The sequence below is a fragment of the Mesoplodon mirus genome (assembly GCF_964341445.2).
Source record: "Mesoplodon mirus genome assembly, chromosome: 11".
Classification (NCBI taxonomy): domain Eukaryota; kingdom Metazoa; phylum Chordata; class Mammalia; order Artiodactyla; family Ziphiidae; genus Mesoplodon; species Mesoplodon mirus.
Window position 1 is genome coordinate 3,078,551 of NC_138987.1, and position 23,266 is coordinate 3,101,816.

The following is a 23,266-nucleotide window of genomic DNA, read 5'->3' on the forward strand; positions in this document are numbered from 1 at the left end:
CCTTACTCAAAAGAAGAAATGGATCAATTTCCTAACATTAGAAGATAAACTCATCTTTACTTTCCACTTTTTATGAAGAAGCATTGTTTTCAGGCTGCCACAGCTGTGACTTTCAGTGAGTAACCTATCCCCTGTATGCCTTAGCTTCTAAATATGTAAAATCAGTGAGCTAGATTTCGGTGAGTCCTGGCCCTCATCAGTAAAAGCATTTCTATATAACCTGTTGCATGCTGCTTCAACTCCAAATATCTGGTTTCCCCTGTTCTCTTGCAAATTTGATGTCTTTCTGGTTTACTATTTCCTCACTCATATTGGAATAGTAATTAAGGGAATTAATTTAAAAGGCCTTGCACTTTTGGATTATGGATTAATCTTGGAACAAAATGTAAAATGAGATTACAAAAAGGGATAAACCTAAATGTTTACTTGTTGCCATTAGAGCACTGAAAAATCTATTTTCCTCAAAACCAAATGCTGGGACATGATTATATTTAAAGACTAACCAGTGGCCTCAGACATTGGATTTGATGGATAATAACAGTAGCCACATTGCAAAAATCTTTACATAAACAACCTTAAGAAGTACCCCTAATACCATGCCTAGACAAAACGTGCCTGGAATAGATTAGGTGCAATGCATATAAACACATATATACCACCTTCTAGTATAAAATTTTTCAAAAAACATGGAGAATACAGTAATTTAGAAAGAACTGCTGTTTATATAAAGAACAAAACAAACTCAGAAAAAGTGATCAGAGTATTACTTCTCACGGATAAGGCAACTAATGCCCTAGTATCTCAAAATCCTTTACAAAAGGAGATAGCTTAATAAATTCTAGCTCAGGGTTTTTTGTTTTTGTTTTTTGTATGTTACTTTTTTTTCTTTTTCTTTTCATCTGCTTCCATTTTAAGCTTAACTTCTTCAGCTGTAAGAGCTCCCAGTTTCTTACTCTTTGCTTTCTTAACCTTTTCCTTGATGGCGGCCACATCAATTTTAGTTTCAGTAGAAGCTAAATAAAAACAATACATGTAATTCTTTAGATTATACCAATAAAGAATACATATATAAGAATAATTTCAGAGTACTGTTGCAATTGAAAGATCATGTTATAAAATATAAAACACTTGCTTAAAGGAAAGTTAGAAATTTCTTCTAACTAGGAGAAAACAAAGTACTTTAAAAATACATTAGTGAAAATATACACGAAAATGGCATTACACTTTAACTATTTGAACCAATTACTGGATTCAACTATTTGAACCAATTACTGGATTCAACTATATTAAAATTACATTTTTTCCCTTAAATTGTTGGTGATAAGATTATTTTTATTCTTTTCCATATTTTGGAACTTTAGAGTATTCCTTAAAAAACTTAGTTTTCTGAATATTCAATTAATGACTAGTAGTATTTCATTTAACAAGATTTTGGTAATAAAGACAATAAGCTGAGAGTATCTGGAGGTCCTCCTAACAGAACCCAACCCCATGTATTTAACACAAAAAGTGTGAACAAAACAGAAAAGCAGTGAAAAGAATAAAACTTTTTCTTATTATTTAAAGAACAGCACTCAGGACATAAAAGAACCACAAGATAAAATGTCATCAAGCAACCCAGCAACCTGAGAGCAGACTTAAAGCCTCCACTAGAGTGTAATAGCTACACTTTAATCAGTAATAAACCGAGATTAAACTAGCTATTGAATACCTTCAGAGTACATAACTGACAGATTGTACAAACTAGAAATTATAATGCTTATGATATTTTTAACTTTTATATAACCAAGGATCTAAATAGAATACTTTTAAAGCTGGTATCACTGATATAAATGAACAAACCAGTACTGTTACATGTGGCTTTGACCAGCAGGTCATGTGCAAGGCTGCTGGGTGACCTCCCTCCCCTCACTGTGCCACTGACCACTTGGGAGAGTCACCTTACAGAGGAGTACACATGTTACTAGTGGAAAAGAAAATGCGAAAGAGGAGAAGATAGATCAAAATGAGGCTAGGAATGAGAAGAAAAGGCATCAGCGTGTTTTCTGTCTTTTTAAAAGCCCCTGAGTAAGAAAGATCGTCCTGTTATTTTTTTGGTGTCTTTTAGCCCAAGTGATGAGAAATCCACACTAACCGTACAGAAATCAAATTTTAAGCCACAGATCACACAAGTAAAGAAAGTACAACTTTTGATAAGCTCTTTTTAAAGGGCATGATAGCAGAGCTCAGGGATCTTACTGTTTTATTTTTACAGAAGATTCACTGCCCTGGTTTATATCTTTCACAACAGAGTCCTTCCTCAGCACAGAGGTCAGGAAGGGACTGTCAATCTGGGATACTCTTAAATAGGCATTAGCTGCTACTAAATTATAAATTATCTCAGTAACAGCTTTTCCCTAGGATTTGTGATTAGTGAAATGCTAAGAGACTAACACTCAAAGAGCTTCAGACAAATCCACTATGGGTTTACTTTTCCTCTAACAGACTTTTACAGCATAACAAGAGTTGGAAAACAAGCATTACCTTCCTTAGGTTTCACAACTGGTTTTTCTTTAGGTGGAATAAACGCTTTGTTTCTTTCCTCTTGCCTCCTACTAAGAGCTTCTGCTTGTTTAGCCTACATCATTAATAAAAAAACTACGTTAAAAAACGCTTTTGTAGTTAAGTAAGAATTCAAGTATCTATACACTTTGCAATTAGTGTTGTGAGCTAGACATAGTCTTACCTTTATTGCTTCCATTTTCTGTCTCCTCTTTTGACTTGCCTTCAGAAAGTATTCACCAGTAGCCAATTCTTTATCAATCTGTTGAAATCAGTATTTACAATACATCATAAATAATGTAGATGAGAAGTCAATTCCTAAGAACTTCACAATGACCTTGAGGTAAAGACAGTGGGGTCAAAACTATGATTACTCTATAAAGGTAGCAACATAAAAAGAAGGAAATGTCGTCTAAGCCGAGGGGAATATATGTGCACAAAAGCATGTAGGTAGGAAAGTAGGTGATGTGTTCATGGAATACACAACAGACTGCTTGAGGTGGGGAGGAAGGTCAATGATTCAGAAAAGTGTGAGAGGAAACTGGAAAGACAGTTTGGGGGAAGCATGAAGAAACATGAATGACAGGTAAGGGAGGTGGGAAATGACTTAGAAACGACTGAAGGTTCCTGAGAAGAGTGAAGAGAGCAAAGTAGCACTTTATAAAAGGTACAGAAGAAAGGAGAAGAGAGAAAAGCCTGTTTTTTAAAAAAAGGTTGCAGCATACAAAATGAAAAGCAAGAGTTGTCAGGATGTGGAGACGAATTAAGTACTAATTAGAGCAAGCAATAGCAAATTCATTAAGTGGATAGTCAACATATAATTAATTGGTCTACCTAAGGCAATGTTCTACTAAACTCTAATACTAAGCTCTCTACAATGACTAACTCACTTAATCCTCATTAACAATTCCTTGAGACAGGTATGATCATTATTCCTATTTTCTGTACAAAGAAACTGAGGCATGGATGGGTTAAATAAATGATGCCCATAATTACACAGCAAGTAAGTGGCAGAATAAGTCAAATGAGACATCGCTGATTCGAGAAGCTTTACAGTCATAGAAAAAAAAAGGTAAAACGACAACTACTAACTACAGTGCAGGGCTATACAAAATACATCGGGTGTTACAGAAGCACGGTTTAGTAACTGGATCACTCCACTTTCCCCCAACTAACACTTTCCTTCTGGCTTCACTTTCTTTGTTTTCCAAAGTAGTCCTCAAGATCCAACACTTCCACTGTTTGTTTGTTTTTCTATGATGATCATCATTCCTTTTTTACCTTTAACCTTTTATCAAACCTTCCTGGAAAACTACAAACACCGGGCTGTGGGGAAGACAAGATATAGTACACAGAAAGAGATGGGGTTTACATGCTAAGCACAAAGAACTTGTAAAAAGGGAAGACTTTAACATACAGCCAAGGAAGGGAATAATGAAGCAAGACAGGTGAAGACAGAATTCAAAGAACAGGCAAAGAAAGGATTGATGCAGATGGAAAAAAAAATTGTGAGATAAGAGGAAGTTGAAATAGTTCTTGCCTCGTCGTCTCAAATACTTCTAGTAGATGACATTGCACTTTATTTTACTGCAGTGGGAGGGTGGCTAAAGAATTAAGAGGACACAGAGCTGCCAGAGAATACTGAAGACCTATCTGAGGTTGGAAACGTGAATTTTTAAGGGATATAATCCAAAGATATGACTTTCTTCAGCTATGTTCAGTAGCCACGTTATAGGAAAGAAGTCAAGTTTTAGGACTGATCCAAGTTTTAGTTTTGTTGGGCAGGTGTGATAGAAGAAAAGGGAGTATGAAAGAAAACAGTGATAGGCAAGAGAGAAAAGGAAATTTTAGAAAGGGAATGATGCCAGAGGAGAGTTGACAAAATTAGAGGCATTCATGTCTTAAAAAAAGGATAGATATTAGACTTAAGATTTCAAATCCAGAGCAATCCTATAGTACATGGTCACATGAATGATGCTAAAGCAGAGTAGAAAGCATTGTGGACTAAATCGTTGAATTTTTTTTCACCATGGAACATTTATAGTGGCTACAGATACACAACTGACACCACCCACCTTGACAGAGTTTACACTCAAAGTATGAAGCTTCCACTCCCCACCCCCATACAATTAGTTCAAAATAAGCCTATTCACACTTACCTTCAGTTTCTTATATCTCTACACATCCAAACGTACATACACAGAAATTCCACCCAAAATACCCTCAAAGTTTCTGACAAAAATAGATTAAAATGGTTTCCCCCTCATGTAAAGAAATTCAACATTTAATACTGACCTGACTTTCTGGCTGTGGTGGTGGGAATGGTGTATACTCCTTCTTAACAGTTTTCTTCTTTGGTTCCTTGCGTTTATTCACATTTTTGTGCTTGAACTGTGGCAAAAATCTTTCCCAACTCTGTGATCTTAACTCAGAATCTTTCGCCAACTCTCGTTTAATCATTAAGGTCTTCAACCATGGCAATATATGAACAAAGTAAACTTTTAATTTAATTCAATTTTTTAAAGTTTTTTTTGATGTGGACCATTTTTAAAGTCTTTATTGAATTTGTTACAATATTGCTTCCGTTTTATGCTTTTTGGTTTTTTGGCCGCGAGGCATGTGAGATCTTAGCTCCCCGACCAGGGATCGAACCTGCACCCCCTGCACTGGAAGGCGAAGTCTTAACCACTGGACTGCCAGGGAAGTCCCAAACATTTTTAATTTTAGCAGTCATATGTTTCTCAACCTAAGACATTATCAACATTGTTCCTATAAATAATAAAATTAAAAGGAACAATTCTTAGTCTCTTCAGTAGGATTAAACCAATTCCGGAAAGAAAAAATATATAATCTCAAACATGCATAATTAACCAAGCATCAGAAAACCATTAGAAATTTAGAATTGTTAAACTGAGATGAAAATAAGACTCAGTTTTTCAACCATTATTTCATTAAAACCTTTAAAATTCAACCTAACAATAGCAGGTAGAATTCTTAATTAGTGATGTTTCCTACAAGCAGGAAGCTTTCAGTAGCACCTGAAATATCACAGGGAAAGAAAAAAAGTTTCTCATGATCAACGAAATGAATGTTTTCACACTTCCCCTACTCCATCTGAATTTTATAGACACTGAAACATCAGAGGATGCAAACTAGGCATCAGATGCAAGACAAGCTCTCTTTATCTTTAATGTACCAATGTAACTCAAAATCGTTTTTTCACCCCAATCTAAGAGTGACTTTTCAACTTAACTTCATTAAATTCAAGGATTGTTTAACAAATCTCCATCATAAAACAACTCATTATACCATGGTTACATTTCCGAGAACAATCATGAACTTTATGCATACAGGGATACAACAGATCTCTCTCGAAGAGCCTATAATTTGAGTGTTAAATTCCATAATAGGTTTTAATGCAATCTCAAATATTCCAGACTTTACTTATAGAAAAAGGCAGAATTTAGGACTTCCCCGGTGGTCCAGTGGTAGAGAATTCACCTTCCAATGCAGGGGACACGGGTTCGATCCCTGGTCAGGGAAGATCCCATGTCACTGGGCAACTAAGCGCAGGCGCCTCAACTACAGAGCCCATGTGCCCTGGAGCTGGCGCACCACTAGATAGAAAACCCGCACGCCACAACCACAGAGAAGCCCGTGCGCTGCAATAAAGGATTCCGCGTGCTACAATGAAAGAAAGATCCTGTGTGCCGCAACAAAGACCCAACACGCCAAAAAAAAATCTTTTAAAATAAATAAATTAATTTAAAAAGCAGAATTGTAAAAGATCACATCTTTAAATATAATATGTGGGCTCATACCCTAAGAAAACTGGATTGGTACCATCTACTACAAATCCTATGAAGCTTATTTTATTTGTATTGGAAGTGAATCACTATATTACACTGTCCCCTTCAATAGCTTTCAAACTGTACTCTAGAGACCTAAATTTCCAAAGAAGTAATTATAGGACTGGGATAGAGTTGAGTGGGCTGAACTCTATCCCAATTTACCCAAAATAGTTCTGCTTTATCTGTTTTGTATATTAGGCTTTCATAAAAGATTTACTTTCAAGAAAGGTTTCTGTAGCTAAAAACAATTTGATAACCACTTTGTAGGAGTATATAGTGAACACTCACTTTAATGTTATAAATTGGATGAATATTCTTCATAGTGTCTAGGACTACTTTTCGAACCTGAAATTTGCAAAGAAAAATGAATCAGTCATGTATAAAGATTTTAGTGAACTAGGTAGACGAGGATTAATGTATCACAAAATAGCCTATGAACCAGGCAATGACTACCAAATTGGATACTGTAGTCCCTTCAACTGTTCTGAGTGGCTTCTAGATCTTTCATAATAGTCAACCTCCCTTGGATACAGTGAAGTCTCTCAACTTTACTGATAAAAAGCTATACACAGAATTAACACAACACTCTGGAGCTGTAAAATTTAGGGGGAAGAAGGCTGGATTTAGAGTTAGAAAATATGCACTCAAGTAGTGGGACTGCCACTTCATACGGCAAAGGCACTTAATTTTCCTATTCCAGCTTTTTCATTGTAATATGGAAATAAAACTACCTTAAGGATCTGTCATAAGAACTAAATAATATACTTAGACTCTACAAAACTGTGAAATATTCAAAATATTTAAGTTATTATTGCCCCATGAGAAAAAAGCAGATAACTTATGAGAAAGAGGTCCAATAGAATTAAGGTTAAAGGCCCTGGAAAGCAAGTAAGACCTCACTGCCAGATACAGACAACAGAAGCCTCAAAAGGAGTTAATAGAAACAGTATCTGCTCCACAGATTTTCTCATAACATCTGACAAGCTAAAGATGTTCATAAAAACATTAACATTCAAAGAAAATATATCTTAAAGGAAGTTTTCTGAGCCTGACCTCTACTGGCTGAATACATTACTGCAAAGAACAAGATCTGTTCAATTCTCTAGTCATTAAAGTGCATGTAGGGGCTTCCCTGGTGGCGCAGTGGTTGAGAGTCCACCTGCCGATGCAGGGGACACGGGTTCGTGCCCTGGTCCGGGAAGATCCCACATGCCGCGGAGCAGCTGGGCCCGTGAGCCATGGCTGTTGAGCCTGCGCGTCCGGAGCCTGTGCTCCGCAACGGGAGAGGCCACAACAGTGAGAGGCCCGCGTACCGCAAAAAAAAAAAAAAAAAGCACGTAATTACTTCGTGTTTCTTATGTTTGCTACAGACTGAGACCTTAAATGCCCACTTAAAATTCGAGTGGAGGGAGTAATGATGTGCAGACCTCCTAATTCATAAATGGATCTCTCTTCAGTTACCAAAGGTTGGCCATAATATGTTAAGGTCCAGGAAATTACATGAATTCCCTCAAAATACATGAAGAATTTACTAATGGAAAATCAAACAAAGCATATTCTAAAAATATATATATAAAACAATATATTATCCAATGAACTATTATATTATTTCATTTATTCTCTGTGGAAAATTAACTGAAGAGAATAGTTCTCACCTCTTTTAAGCCACTAAAAGGTCCAATGGCTGAAACCGTGTTTCCCTGTACCATAATGTAACAGTTTGTTAAGAGTTCCAACGCCTATATCAAAAGAGCAATAAGTTGAAGTTCAGTACACTTAAAAACTAACAAAAGAGGAAGACATACTTTTTCACTAATAAAAAGTACCTTCAACGTAGATCCTTTGGGACCAATAAGCCGTTGTCTTCTTTTTACAAATCTTTCTTTATTTCTAACTAAAGAACCTATTTTAATGATGTCACATGCAACATCATCCTGAAGAATTCGTACTGCCTTTTGGGAAAATAAAAAAGTACTCCATCAATATTCTTGACAAGTACATATCTTCTCCAAGCCAAGAAATTTAAGCACAAAATGACATTTAGGCACAAAAATGAAAACTTTATGTTGCAGGAGGAGACACAGTGTTATATGCTGTCTCTAATGCTGATGCAAATAAAGCAAAGTCTCTGTAATTCTAAATTTACCTGTTCAAATGAAACACTCCTTGCTAACAGTTTTATTAGGTCTCTGGCCCTAATGATGATATATGGATCAAATGTCTTCTTTGTTGTACAGACAGTCATGCTGCCCTCAATCAGGTCCAGGGTTGCATTAACATGCTACGATACAAAAAGAGCAAACAAGCAGTTGTCTAAAAATGAATTCAATTTTAGATAATTACAGAGCCGATCCTAACCAAATTAATAATCTCTGTGCCATTAAGCTATCTCAAAATTCATTAACTCTCTCCTTGAAGAAACTAGAAAGTTAATGTAAATAATGCTTGATTACTTTTAGACTTCAAAGAATATAAAAAACTCAGGCAATTGAAAACATTTATAATTGGCTTTAGAATAATTTATACTTATTAGAATAAAGATTATGTCTAGTTTAAAAAATATATATCAATCAAAATGAGGCTACATTTAAAAATTAAGGTAAAAATGTAAAGCTATATAATTTCTCTACCCTGGCTGGATCCAGCTCTAATCTCTAATCTGCTCCCTAGAGTAAGAATGGACTTTCCCTTTCAAACTTTTTTCTAGCTGGTTTGTATTAGCTAAATACAAAGTAAAAACAAATTATCATAGGTTTAAAAATAAAAGCAGTGATTATGATTACTACAGTGATTAAAACTACGCACTAACTTTCAAATGGAAGAATCAGATTTCAACAAAGCAAATAAAAATGCTGTTTTCTAACTTGTGAGCATAATCTGAAGAATATTTCAATATAGTGAATGACGAACAATTAAACCTAAGGTTAGGTGTCTATGAGTTTACAAAAAAAAAACCCAAAATTGAATCTAATCTCCGATGTAGACAGCTGTAAAACACGCCTGCAGTTTGCTAAACCACCCTCATACCTAATGCACACAAATGACTCTAGAGCAGTGCCACAGCTGAGAAATACATTTTCTATCAATCTAGTGTATACACACACACAGGTGAACCAAAAGCTTCATTAAATGATACTTATCCTTACCACTTGTACCACACATTGATGTATTTTTTTCTGAAGGCTCATTGTATCCACTAAATTGACTTCTTGATTCACTAAGGGGTCTCAATCCAGTTTGAAAAATAAAATCAAACACACTGCTCTAGGGGCACGGCAGAGGAAAGTTGGTCACATCCACATCATTCATTTACAATGAAAGTTAAACAATGTCAGGAGTATGCCTCAGCTCAAACTGTACAGGTTCATGGCAACCATTATAGTAGAGAGTAGACATTCTGAAATTTGGAGTTCACAAGTGAGTTTCAGACCATCTGTGAATCCCCTAAATATTTAAAGGCATGTGAATTTTTCCAAGTAATCTATTATTCACAAAACTAAAAACAAATGAACTGTAAAGATAAAGCTTACCTAGTCTGTTTAAAATATCAAAGGAATCAAATTAACCAGCTATGGTAGCACCTTTAAAAAAAATCCATCAGCACACATTCAGTTACTTAAAAGATATAAGCAAAAACAAAATCTCAAAGAAATACATAAGATATGCATACATGTTCACTCAAGGCTTTCTGTACCAATGGCCAGCACTCTTTCAAGTAAGCCTCTCTATATTTTGGAAACAAAGTTGCAAAACTGCTCTCCTCCAAGAGTCCTCTGGGATTGTCCTCTTTGGAAAAAGCTGGCTCCTTCCAACCATCAGGAACAGTGAGGAGTTCTGATTCATCTACAAAGGGGGAAGAAATCTATACATCAGATATAACTTCTTTTGGACCCTTTTTGAACACTTGTATGCATACATTCACAAGCTTCCCAATACTCTCCTCGCATTTCCTTTTCCCCTGCTTTTTATATTATTCAACAGTCCAAGAACATGTCTCTGTCATTATCACCAAAATACTGTATTAAAATTGTATGTATTTCAGTCGCCTCAGAAGACAAAGTTCCTTCAGGGCAGGGACTCTTCTTCGATCCACACTTATTGGTATACACCTGGTACATAGTCAATACTTACAAACTTCTACTGCACCACACTATCTTAGAGTTGAAGATCCAAACACCATTTTGTTTATATTACTATTTTAAATATAAGTAACCTTTCAGACTCAATGAAGTGCAGCCTATGTGTATATATATATGTGCATGTGTGTGTACATAAAACTTTCAAAAGCTTGATCCCAGTGTACCCTTTCAGTTAATGTTCACTAGTACAGGGTTTTAGGTTTTCCAAAGAGCTTTCACGTGCCTTTTTTCTGTATACTCTCACGACTACAAAAGGTAGGAAGAACTGGTATTATTATTCCCATTTTATAAAAGATATTAAGTTCAAAAAGTTTAAGTGACTTGTGTAAGGGAATATGAAGCGCAGTCTAGGTCCCCTCTCACGAGAACAAAATGCCACCTAAGGGCTATAAATTATTTCCTATATCATTTCTCAAAACTCCTGGTCCTGGATTTTAAGAACCTCTTAAACCCAACAGCTGTACTTTAATTCAGTACTACTCAAAGATATGATCCACAGGCCTGAAGCACCAGCATAAACTCAGAGTTTGTTAGAAATGCAGTTCTTGGGCTCCATCCAGACCTACTAATTGTGAATCTCTGGGATGAAGCCCAGGAATCTTTCTTAACAGTCTCATGAGGAGATTCCTATGCATACTAAAGTTTAAGAAGCAGGTCTTACAGTTCATGTTATCCACTCCAGTCCGGTAAACTTGCTTTCTGTTTCTTATACTCACATCCACTTTGTTACTTCTGGTTCAAATCACAGAGAATTAGCTAGTCTTTATTTATTGTTCACTTCTCAATATCCCCCCCAAAACCCTCAAATTCTACAATAGTGATTACTTAAAATGCATATCTGACCAAGATCCTACCCAATTTAAACACTTCAATGGTTATGAATTAAAAAAAACAAAGAAAAAAAAACCCCAATGGCTAAGGAAATCAACAGGAGTTTCACAATAGAGGAAGTACAAATAGCCCCAAAACGTGTAAAGATGTGTAACCTCATTAGTAATCAGGAAAGTCTGATTTAAAACCAAAATCAGATATGATTTCACACTTAACAAAGTGACAGAAATGAAAAATTCAGATAACAGCAAGTGTTAGTGCTCATCTACCGATAGCGGGAGTGTAAAGTGGCACAACTCCTTTGGGAAGATGTAGCATTATTTGCACATCCCCTACCCTACAATTCAAGGATTCCAATCCCATGTAAGGTACATAACCAGAGAAACTCTCTAACATGTCAACCAGGAGGTATGTACACAGATGTTTATACCACATTGTTTATAATAACAAACAATGGGAACAATCCATATGTCCAGCAACATTAAGATGAAAATATAGAGATAGCCTCATCCACCGGAGGGCAGACAGCAGAAGCAAGAAGAACTACAATCCTGCAGCCTGTGGAACAAAAACCACATTCACAGAAAGATAGACAAGATGAAAAGGCAGAGAGCTATGTACCAGATGAAGGAACAAGATAAAACCCCAGAAAAACAACTAAATGAAGTGGAGATGGGCAACCTTCCAGGAAAAGAATTCAGAATAATGATAGTGAAGATGATCCAGGACCTCGGAAAACGATTGGAGGCAAAGATCAAGAAGATGCAAGAAATGTTGAACAAAGACCTAGAAGAATTAAAGAACAAACAAACAGATGAACAAAACAATAGCTGAAATGAAAACTACACTAGAAGGAATCAATAGCAGAATAACTGAGGCAGAAGAACAGATAAGTGACCTGGAAGATAAAATAGTGGAAATAACTACTGCAGAGCAGAATAGAGAAAAAAGAATGTAAAGAAATGAAGACAGCCTAACAGACCTCTGGGACAACATTAAACGCAACAACATTCGCATTATAGGGGTCCCAGAAGGAGAAGAGAGAGAGAGAGGACCCGAGAAAATATTTGAAGAGATTATGGTCGAAAACTTCCCTAACATAGGAAATGAAATAGCCACCCAAGTCCAGGAAGTGCAGCGAGTCCCATAGAGGATAAACCCAAGGAGAAACACGGCAAGACACATAGTAATCAAATTGGCAAAAATTAAAGACAAAGAAAAACTATTGAAAGCAGCAAGCGAAAAACAACAAATAACATATAAGGGAACTCCCATAAGGTTAACAGCTGATTTCTCAGCAGAAACTCTACAAGCCAGAAGGGAGTGGCATGATATACTTAAAGTGATGAAAGGAAAGAACCTACAACCAAGATTACTCTACCCAGCAGGGATCTCATTCAGATTCGACAGAGAAATCAAAAGCTTTACAGAAAAGGAAAAGCTAAGAGAATTCAGCACCACCAAACCAGCTCTACAACAAATGCTAAAGGAACTTCTCCAAGTGGGAAACAAAAGAGAAGAAAAGGACCTACAAAAACGAACCAGAAACAATTAAAAAAATGGTCATAGGAACATACATATCGATAATTACCTCAAACATGAATGGATTAAATGCTCCAACCAAAAGACAAAGGCTTGCTAAATGGATACAAAAACAAGACCCATATATATGCCGTCTAGAAGAGACCCATTTCAGACCTAGGGACACATACAGACTTAAAGTGAGGGGATGGAAAAAGATATCCCATACAAATGGAAATCAAAACAAAGCTGGAGTAGCAATACTCATATCAGATAAAATAGACCTTAAAATAAAGAATGTTACAAGAGGCAAGGAAGGACACTACATAACGATCGGAGGATCAATCCAAGAAGAAGATGTAACAATTATAAATATATATGCACTCAACATAGGAGCACCTCAATATATAAGGCAACTGCTAACAGCTCTAAAAGAGGAAATCGACAGTAACACAATAATAGTGGGGGACGTTAACACCTCACTTACACCAATGGACAGATCATCCAAAATAAAAATAAACAAAGAGAAGCTTTAAATGACACAATAGACCAGATAGATTTAATTGATATTTATAGGACATTCCATCCAAAAACAGCAGATTACACTTTCTTCTCAAGTGAGCATGGAACATTCTCCAGGATAGATCACATCTTGGGTCACAAATCAAGCCTCAGTAAATTTAAGAAAATTGAAATCATATCAAGCATCTTTTCTGACCACAACGCTATGAGATTAGAAATGAATTACAGGGGAAAAGCTGTAAAAAACACAAACACATGGAGGCAAAACAATACATTACTAAATAACCAAGAGATCACTGAAGAAATCAAAGAGGAAATCAAAAAATACCTAGAGACAAATGACAATGAAAACACGACGATCCAAAACCTACGGAATGTAGCAAAAGCAGTTCTAAGAGGGAAGTTTATAGCTATACAAGCCTACCTCAAGAAACAAGAAAAATCTCAAACAATCTAACGTTACACCTAAAGGAACTAGAGAAAGAAGAACAAACAAAACCCAAAGTTAGCAGAAGTTAAGAAATCATAAAGATCACAGCAGAAATAAATGAAATAGAAACAAAGAAAACAATAGTCAAGATCAATAAAACTAAAAACTGGTTCTTTGAAAAAATAAACAAAATTGATAAACCATTAGCCAGATTCATCAAGAAAAAGAGAGAGAGGACTCAAATCAATAAAATTAGAAAGGAAAAAGGAGAAGTTACAACAGACACCACAGAAATACAAGGCATCCTAAGAGACTACTACAAGCAACTCTATGCCAATAAAATGGACAATCTGTAAGAAATGGACAAATTCTTAGAAAGGTATAACCTTCCAAGACTGAACCAGGAAGAAATAGAAAATATAAACAGACCAATCACAAGTAATGAAATTGAAACTGTGATTAAAAATCTTCCAACAAACAGAAGTCCAGGACCAAATGGCTTCATCACAGGTGAATTCTATCACACATTTAGAGAAGAGCTAACACTCATCCTTCTCAAACTCTTCCAAAAAATTGCAGAGGAAGGAACAGTCCCAAACTCATTCTATGAGGCCACCATCACCCTGATACCAAAACCTGACAAAGATACTACAAAAAAAGAAAATTACAGACCAATATCAGTAATGAATATAGATGCAAAAATCCTCAACCAAATACTAGCAAACAGAATCCAACAACACATTAAAAGGATCATACACCATGATCAAGTGGGATTTACCCCGGGATGCAAGGATTCTTCAATACACGCAACTCAATCAGTGTGATACACCATATTAACAAATTGAAGAATAAAAACTATAGGATCACCTCAATAGATGCAGAAAAAGCTTTTGACAAAATTCAAAACCCATTTATGATAAAAACTCTCCAGAGAGTGGGCACAGAGGGAACCTACCTCAACATAATAAAGGCCATATACAACAAACCCACAGCAAACATCATTCTCAACGGTGAAGAACTGAAAGCATTTCCTCTAAGATCAGGAACAAGACAAGGATGTCCACTCTCACCACTATTATTCAACATAGTTTTGGAAGTCCTAGCCACAGTAATCAGAAAAGAAAAAGAAATAAAAGGAATACAAATTGGAAAAGAAGTAGGAAAACTGTCACTGTTTGCAGATGACATGATACTATACATAAAGAATCCTAAAAATGCCACCAGAAAACTACTAGAGTTAATCAATGAATTTGGTAAAGTTGCAGGATACAAAATTTTTTTTCTTGTTTTATTTTTTATTTCGACCCCGTTTACTTTTTAAATTAAATTTTCATTTAAGATCATTGTAGATTCACATGAAGTTAAGAAATACAGAGGAGTCCTGTATTGTTCACCCTGTTCTCCCCAACGGTAAAATCTCACATAACTATAGTACAGGATATTGACATTGACACAATCCTTTGATATTATTCAGATATCACTAGTTTCATGCATGTAATCACCACCACAGTCATGACAAAAAGCAGTTTCACTGTCGCAAGCATCTCTTGTGCTGCCCCTTTATAACTACATCTATCTCCTTCAATTACCCTCGTTCCTAACCCCTGGCAACCACTAAACTGTTCTTCATCTGTATAATTTTGGCATTTCAGAAATGTTATATAAATGGAATCATATAATATATAGTCTTTGGGGATTGGCTTTTCTCAGTCTGCATAATTTTCTGAAGATACATCCAAGTTGTTGCAAGTACCAATAGCTTGTTCCTTTTTATTGCTGAGTAATATTCCATGATATGGATGAACCAGTTTGTTTAACAATTTACCCACTGAAGGACATTTGGGTTGTTTCTAGTTCTAGGCTATTACAAGTAAAGCTTCTGTGAACATTCACATCACATACAGGTTGCTGTGTGAAATATAAGTTTCATCTGTCTGGGATAAATGTCCAAGAATGCAATTGCTGGGTCATATGGTAATTGCACATTTAGTTTTATAAGAATTTGCCAGACGCTTTCCCAGAGTGGTTGTATCATTGTTAAGGTCCTATTAGCAATGTATGAATGATCCAGTTTCTCCACATATTCTCCAGCATTTGCTGTTGTCTTTTTTTTTGTAATTTTAGTCATTTCAATATGTATGCAATGATATCTCTTTGAAGCTTACATTTGCATTTCCCTAATAGCTAATGATGGCAAACATCTATTCATGTGTTTGCCACCTGTACATATTCTTTTTTTTTCACACACATTCTGTATTTTACTTTTACAAGAGAAAAATAAACTGACACCAAGCATTGTAAATGGGTGACCACAACAAAAGCAACAATGACTGCAATTACCAAACACGAAACACACTCCTACTATGTCGTAATATTGACATTCAGTCCAGGAATCCTCCACTGTAACAGCTCCTTTACTTTGCAGTGAAAATTGATTTGTATAGCTTTTGCCTCTGAGTCCTTGTGGGATTTTTTTTTATTCAAACAGAAAATTAATGCACAGAAATCTCTTGCATTCCTATACACTAATGATGGAAAATATGAAAGAGAAATTAAAGAAACCCTCCCATTTACCATTGCAACAAAAAGAATAAAATACCTAGGAATAAACCTACCTAGGGAGACAAAAGACCTGTATGCAGAAAACTATAAGACACTGATGAAAGAAATTAAAGATGATACCAACAGATGGAGAGATATACCATGTTCTTGGATTGGAAGAATCATATTGTGAAAATGACTATAGTACCCAAAGCAATCTACAGATTCAATGCAATCCCTGTCAAATTGCCAATGGCATTTTTTATGGAACTAGAACAAAAAATCTTAAAATTTGTAATGGAGACACAAAAGATCCCGAATAGCCAAAGCAGTCTTGAGGGAAAAAAACGGAGCTGGAGGAATCAGACTCCCTGACTTCAGACTATACCACAAAGCTACAGTAATCAAGATAATACAGTACCGGCACAAAAACAGAAACATAGATCAATGGAACAAGATAGAAAGCTCAGAGTTAAACCCACACACCTATGGTCAACTAATCTATGACAAAGGAGGCAAGGATATACAGTGGAGAAAAGACAGTCTCTTCAATAAGTGGTGCTGGGAAAACTGGACAGCTACATGTAAAAGAATGAAATCAGAACACTTCCTAACACCATACACAAAAATAAACTCAAAATGGATTAGAGACCTAAATGTAAGACTGGACACTATAAAACTCTTAGAGGAAAACATAGGAAGAACACTCTTTGACATAAATCACAGCAAGATCTTTTTTGATCCACCTCCTAGAGTAATGGAAATAAAAACAAAAATAAATGGGCCCTAATGAAACTTCAAAGCTTTTGCACAGCAAAGGAAACCATAAACAAGATGAAAAGACAACCCCCAGAATGGGAGTAAATATTTACAAACGAATCAACGGACAAAGGATTAATCTCCAAAATATATAAAGAGCTCATGCAGCTCAATATTAAAGAAACAAACAACCCAATCCAAAAATGGGCAGAAGACCTAAATAGACATTTCTCCAAAGAAGACATACAGATGGCCAAGAAGCACATGAAAAGCTGCTCAACATCACTAATTATTAGAGAAATGCAAATCAAAACTACAATGAGGTATCACCTCACACCAGTTAGAATGGGCATCATCAGAAAATCTACAAACAACAAATGCTGGAGAGGGTGTGGAGAAAAGAGAACCCTCTTGCACTGTTGGTGGGAATGTAAATTGATACAGTCACTATGGAGAATAGTATGGAGGTTCCTTAAAAAACTAAAAATAGAATTACCCTATGATCCAGCAATCCCACTACTGGGCATATACCCAGAGAAAACCATAATTCAAAAAGACACGTGCACCCCAATGTTCACTGCAGCACTATTTACAATAGCCAGGACATGGAAGCAACCTAAATGCCCATCGACAAATGGATAAAGAAGTTGTGGTACATATATTCAATGGAATATTACTCAGCCATAAAAAGGAACGAAATTGGGTCATTTGTTGAGACGTGGATGGATCTAGAGACTGTCATACAGAGTGAAGTAAGTCAGAAAGAGAAAAACAAATATTGTATATTAACGCATGTATGTGGAACCTAGAAAAATGGTACAGATGAACCGGTTTGCAGGGCAGAAGTTGAGACACAGATGTAGAGAACAAACGTATGGACACCAAGGGGGGAAAGCCGCGGGGGTTGGGGATGGTGGTGTGATGAATTGGGCAACTGGGATTGACATGTATAGATGTGTATAAAACTGATTACTAATAAGAACCTGCTGTATAAAAAAATAAATAAAATAAAATTCAAAAATGAATACTAAACTTACTTTGGGTTATTTGTATGGAAATGTGTTAATATAAATGTTTCAGACATTACATGAAATTCCTAAAAATCTTACATGTTCTGGTATAATGTTATAGGTCATAATTCTAGTTATCATTTTAAAATGTATATCTCAGAAATAACTAAATTTCCCTGTCAATTGCATTATTATGAACTTTCATCAAATCTTTAACTGTGGTCATTTTTTAAGTCTTTTGTCATCTACAGACAGTTCTGGGTGTACTCTGATGCTTCTGCAAAAATGTTCCTATAAGAGGGTTTCATCTTCAAGGAATTCATGGAAAAGACTCTGACAATTACAGGTTTCTGGTAACTGACTATACTGCTGAACTGAAGGAATAAGCATTTTCAGAACTCTAATGGAAAACTGATGAATTCATAAAAGTGCTAACAAAAGATCAAGATGAAAAAAAATTAATTACATGGGACTGAGTGAACTGATGAGGATGACTATAATTTTTGTGACTTTCTGTTTGAAGAAGAAAAAAAAGAGACTGTAAACGTTGTTGTTTAAATTGTATTGCTTTTGTGGATTTAAAGTGGGTTTAAAATTGTATATTATAATATATTTAGTATAAAAATAGAATGTAAAAAAAAAAAAAAAGACACATGCACCCAATGTTCACTGCAGCACTATTTACAATAGCCAGGTCATGGAAGCAGCCAAAATGCCCATCAACAGACGAATGGATAAAGAAGATGTAGTACATATATACAATGGAATATTACTCAGCCATAAAAAGGAATGAAATTGGGTCATTTGTTGAGACGTGGATGGATCTAGAGACTATCATACAGAGTGAAGTAAGTCAGAAAGAGAAAAATAAATATCGTATATTAACGTATATATGTGGAACCTAGAAAAATGGTACAGATTAACTGCTTTGCAGGGCAGAAATTGAGACACAGATGTAGAGAACAAACGTATGGACACCAATGGGGGAAAGTGGCGGGGGGGTGGGGATGGGGGTGTGATAGAAAAAGAAAATGAAAACATAAATTAGCCTGTATTCATACAAGGGAACATCATACAGTAGGAAAAAGAATAAACCACCAGCTACAATATTGCCCTGATTGAATAATAACAACAAAGTTTAGCCTAAGAAGCAAGACACAGACTATCTACAATCCTTTCTCATTCATATAAAATTCAAAAACTGACGAAATTAAAACATTTTGTGCATAGGTGGTAAAGATCATGAAGAAAGGAAACAGAATAATCAACACGATTCAGAATGGTTACTTTAGGGCACGTAGTGGGCTTTGGGGGTATGGTAATGCTCTATTCTACTTAATGGTCTGAGTGCTCCTTTTCACCTGTTGGTTTTATTCTTTAAGCTGCATATATACTGTCCTCTCTGCCATACACTTAATTAAAACAACAACGAATCACGTTTAATATCTCCCTTATGCCTACAGAATGAGAGTTCAAGGTTTTTAACACTTCCAATAAGTCTGGCTGAGCAGGCCCCGGGCTATTTCTCCGGCCTTTCTGTCAATCATACAGAAGTTAATGGATAAAACAAGATTGCAAAGCAAGAGAGCAATTAACGCAGTTGAAAGAACAGGAATTGTGTTGGCTAATACCCGATAAACACGAACAATAATAAACGTTCCAAAATTTCTTCACTGGCTGACAAACTAGCGCTAAAGACACCCCTGGTATCTCCTATCACTATGTCCATCTCAGTCCTTCATTATCACTCTATCACTCGTTCACTCATAGGCATAACGACCTCCTACTCCCACCTCATCCCATCCCTCACTCTGCCAACGATTTCCAGACACCGCCGCGAGTTTAAGGTCCCGAAGGGCCTTCCTCATCCTTTTACAGAAGACGCATCCAGCAAGACCCCTACTTTGGGGGCTTCCAGCAAAAGCGATTAGTTAGGAACACGCGGCCGGCACCATACAGGTGGACTTGAGCCGCAGTATCGACTCCCCTGGGTCTCCACCCTGCTGGCCCACCCTGCGAGTCCGGCCAACAACCCCAACCTTCAGCAATTACAGGTACTTAACTTCAAGGCGGCGTTACACGTTCCCAGCCAGCGAAAGGAAAAAAACCCAACTCAAAACCCCCAAACCCCAGTCTTTGGTTTTCAAACAACCTCACCTCGGCTCTCCGGCTTCGGCTTCTGGCTACGAAATTCACTTTTCCTAGACGCTGTAGCTTGCCCGTCCTGCTTGGAGGACGCCATCTTCAAACTGCTTCCGGTGCTACCGGAAGTGAACCCTTCCTTAAATCCTACCGGCTAAAATCCCCGCGCTCAAAATGAGTTCCGCGGAACTCAGACGAGATCTGCGCAGTCTCCGTGCGTGCGTAAGCTAGAGCCCTCGTATTTGCATAAACTACTACGCTTCTCCCGCGGAGCCAATGGCGAGACGGAGACTTCTCTTCCCGGACGCACTGAAACTACGGAGTTTCACAGCATGCTGGGAATTGTAGTTTAGCACTGGTGGGGGGGCGGGTGAGCCGGAGACGGTTTTATCTATCGTTTTCTCATGGCCTCAGGGTCTAACGCGGAACGCATTTAGCCAGAGTGCAACCTGACTCTTACTGATGTCACTCGTTCACTCATTCGATAAATATTTATATGATCGACCAATATGTGCTAGGCGTTGGGAAGGGGTACAGATATGAGAATATACGGTCCATGACGGCAAGAAGCGACAGTAATAGCTACCATTTATTGTGAGACTACTTTGTGCCGGGCACTTTATTTGCATTATTTCTAATCCTTAAAACGAAAACAAAGTTAAAACCTCTCTCAGGTTGATTTTTTTTTTTTTGGAAAGTAAGCTTTCAAAGTCATTGCTTCTGATGGTTACTTTCTAGGATCGTGGCATTTCTCTTTGTAAGCCAGAGGTGTAGTAACTAAGCGACCCTTCTGAAGTTTTTCACCTAGCCTAACATTTCCCCAAATGACTAACTCCTGTGTAACCCAACACTGCATATATAGCTGACGTCAAGATGTGAGGTTCATCTCTACTACAAATCTTTATACTTCTCGGAACCTAAAAGTTCTTACACACGATAAAGGTAAGACTTCTTTTGTAGAATGGTCTTATTGCTTGCCGTTTTTAAATTTTTCTGCAGCACAAATAGGGAAAGTGTTTGATAGGTTGAATTTCTTGCATTAGTGAAATGGGGCGCTTTTATCTGAAAATCACCCTCTTGTATCTTCTATAAAAGATTTTCTTTTATAAGATACATGAGTAAAATAGACAATTACTTAGGGACAGAAAATCACAAGACATAATTATGTAAAGGGTTTTGCTTTTATCCTGTGTGTCTTCTAAATGACAGGCAGTGATTTCATCCCTATATTCTTAGCAATTTGATAAAATTAAAAAAAAATTTTAAAGGACAAAAACCTAAAATAGAACAAATAACAGCAGGTGAAAGTGATAAAGTGAGAAGCAACAGCTTCAGTGTTCCCAGAAACCCTATGAGGCAAGTTTTTGGTATCCTTATTTTAAGGAACTCAGTCACTAGTAAGTGGAGAGCTAGACTTCAGGTCCAAGCAGTCTGACCTTTAATAGCTCCAGAAAGGCTACTATACCAAAAGGATTAGTTGTTGCAAATATGTTGGCAGGAGGGCTCGGTTTTCTGCCTCATAGCTTTTGGACTTAAGCTGCAGTATCGACTCCCCTGGGTCTCCACCCTGCTGGCCCACCCTGCCAAAAGCCCACATTTTGGACTGTTCATGCCTCCATAATCACCTAAGTAATTATATATTCTGTGTCTCTGGAGAACCCTGACAAATATAGCAATTTATAGTAGAGCAAATCCAAACGGCTGATGAACATGACACCCTACCTCACTGTCAGAAAAGCACAGAGACATAACAATAAAATATCACTTCTCACCCACTACATTGGTAAAAAAACATATATATATATATATAATATTTTTTAAATGATAATCTGCTGAAGGAAAGAGGACTCTCATATACTGTTGGTAGAAAGGTAAACTGTTACTGCCTTTTTGCAAAGCAACTATCAATATAAAGTATACAGGTAATGTTCCACAGTAATTCCACTCCTGGGAAACTGTCAACTAGAAATAAAGCACCATTCCATTAGGATGTATGTACAATGGTGTTGATTACTGCCTTGTATAGAACTAGTTCTGTGAAAGGTACTTTGGAGCCATACTGACTAGTTTGCCATCTACTAGCTATACAGCCTTGGGCAAGTTTCTTATCCACTCCTGTTCAGTTTCCTGCAATGGAGAGAATAACCTTAATTCAGTGACTTTATACACGTAAAGTGCTTACAAAAAAATTCTTTGCATGTGGTTCACACTCAGTAGGTGTTAGCTATTATTTCTTTACTGTGGCAAAAAAGTAAAATCATCTTGACTATCAATTAGGGATATAGTTAAATAAATTGGTGTTGCCTTCATAACTGTGAGATATTATGCAGCCATTCATAAGAATTAATTAATCTATATGGAGAGATTACCTAGAGGAATTGAGGGATAAAAGCCAAATACAGAAAGATGGGATAATTATATATATATATATATAGAAAGAATAATTATAATAATTATATATACATGTATATAATTATCCCACTTTTATGAAGCAAACCATTCATTCATTTAACAAATATTTATTGAGCATCTATAATGCTGCAGACACTGTTTTAAATACTTGGTTCTGTTCTATGTTCTGCACATAATAATAGTTATATGTGTGTATGTGATTATACAATGAACAAAGATTTGCAAGGATACACATTAAGCTTTCAAGGCTACCTTAAGGATGAAGATGATTAGAAAAGAAAAAGGAACTAGGCAAAAAGACTAAAAAAACTCGACGTCCATGGTAAAACAGCAGGCATATGTTTCTATTTATGTAAAAGTGTCCATATGTGTGTGTGCTCCTGTGTGCTCATAAGGAAGTCTATGAAAAAACGGTCACCAAAATGTTGACTACGTTACCTCTCCATATAGAGACATTTCAAAGGATGGCAATTTAAATAGCAGTCCAATGTAAATCAGTCACCATTTACATCATTTTATTTTAACTTCCTTGGAAATCTGAATATAAATATGTACTCAGATCTGCAA

General features: G+C 36.4%; 1 protein-coding gene across 1 annotated transcript; it reads right to left on the reverse strand.

Annotated features, from left to right (window-relative positions):
• Positions 1-127: 127 nt before the first annotated feature.
• Positions 128-20,413, reverse strand: KRR1 (KRR1 small subunit processome component homolog). The gene is made up of 10 exons (XM_082635347.1): positions 20,303-20,413; positions 10,063-10,235; positions 8,539-8,673; positions 8,219-8,344; positions 8,048-8,131; positions 6,681-6,737; positions 4,837-5,007; positions 2,726-2,803; positions 2,524-2,617; positions 128-1,013 (listed from the first exon to the last, which is right to left on the reverse strand). The coding sequence occupies exons 1-10, from the start codon at positions 20,385-20,387 to the stop codon at positions 874-876; spliced, it is 1,143 nt and encodes a 380-aa protein (XP_082491473.1). The 5' UTR covers positions 20,388-20,413; the 3' UTR covers positions 128-873.
• Between the last annotated feature and the right edge of the window lie 2,853 nt (positions 20,414-23,266).

Bases quoted from the DNA above. Each gene is read 5' to 3' on its own strand.
- KRR1 (XM_082635347.1), bottom strand. From the start codon at position 20,387: ATGGCGTCCTCCAAGCAGGACGGGCAAGCTACAGCGTCTAGGAAAAGT. The intron at 8,674-10,062 runs GTATGCATATCT...TTTGTATCGTAG, and splicing joins AGAAAGCCTTGAGTGAACAT to CATGTTAATGCAACCCTGGA. The intron at 1,014-2,523 runs GTAATGCTTGTT...GTTTTTATTTAG, and splicing joins AGTTGTGAAACCTAAGGAAG to CTTCTACTGAAACTAAAATT.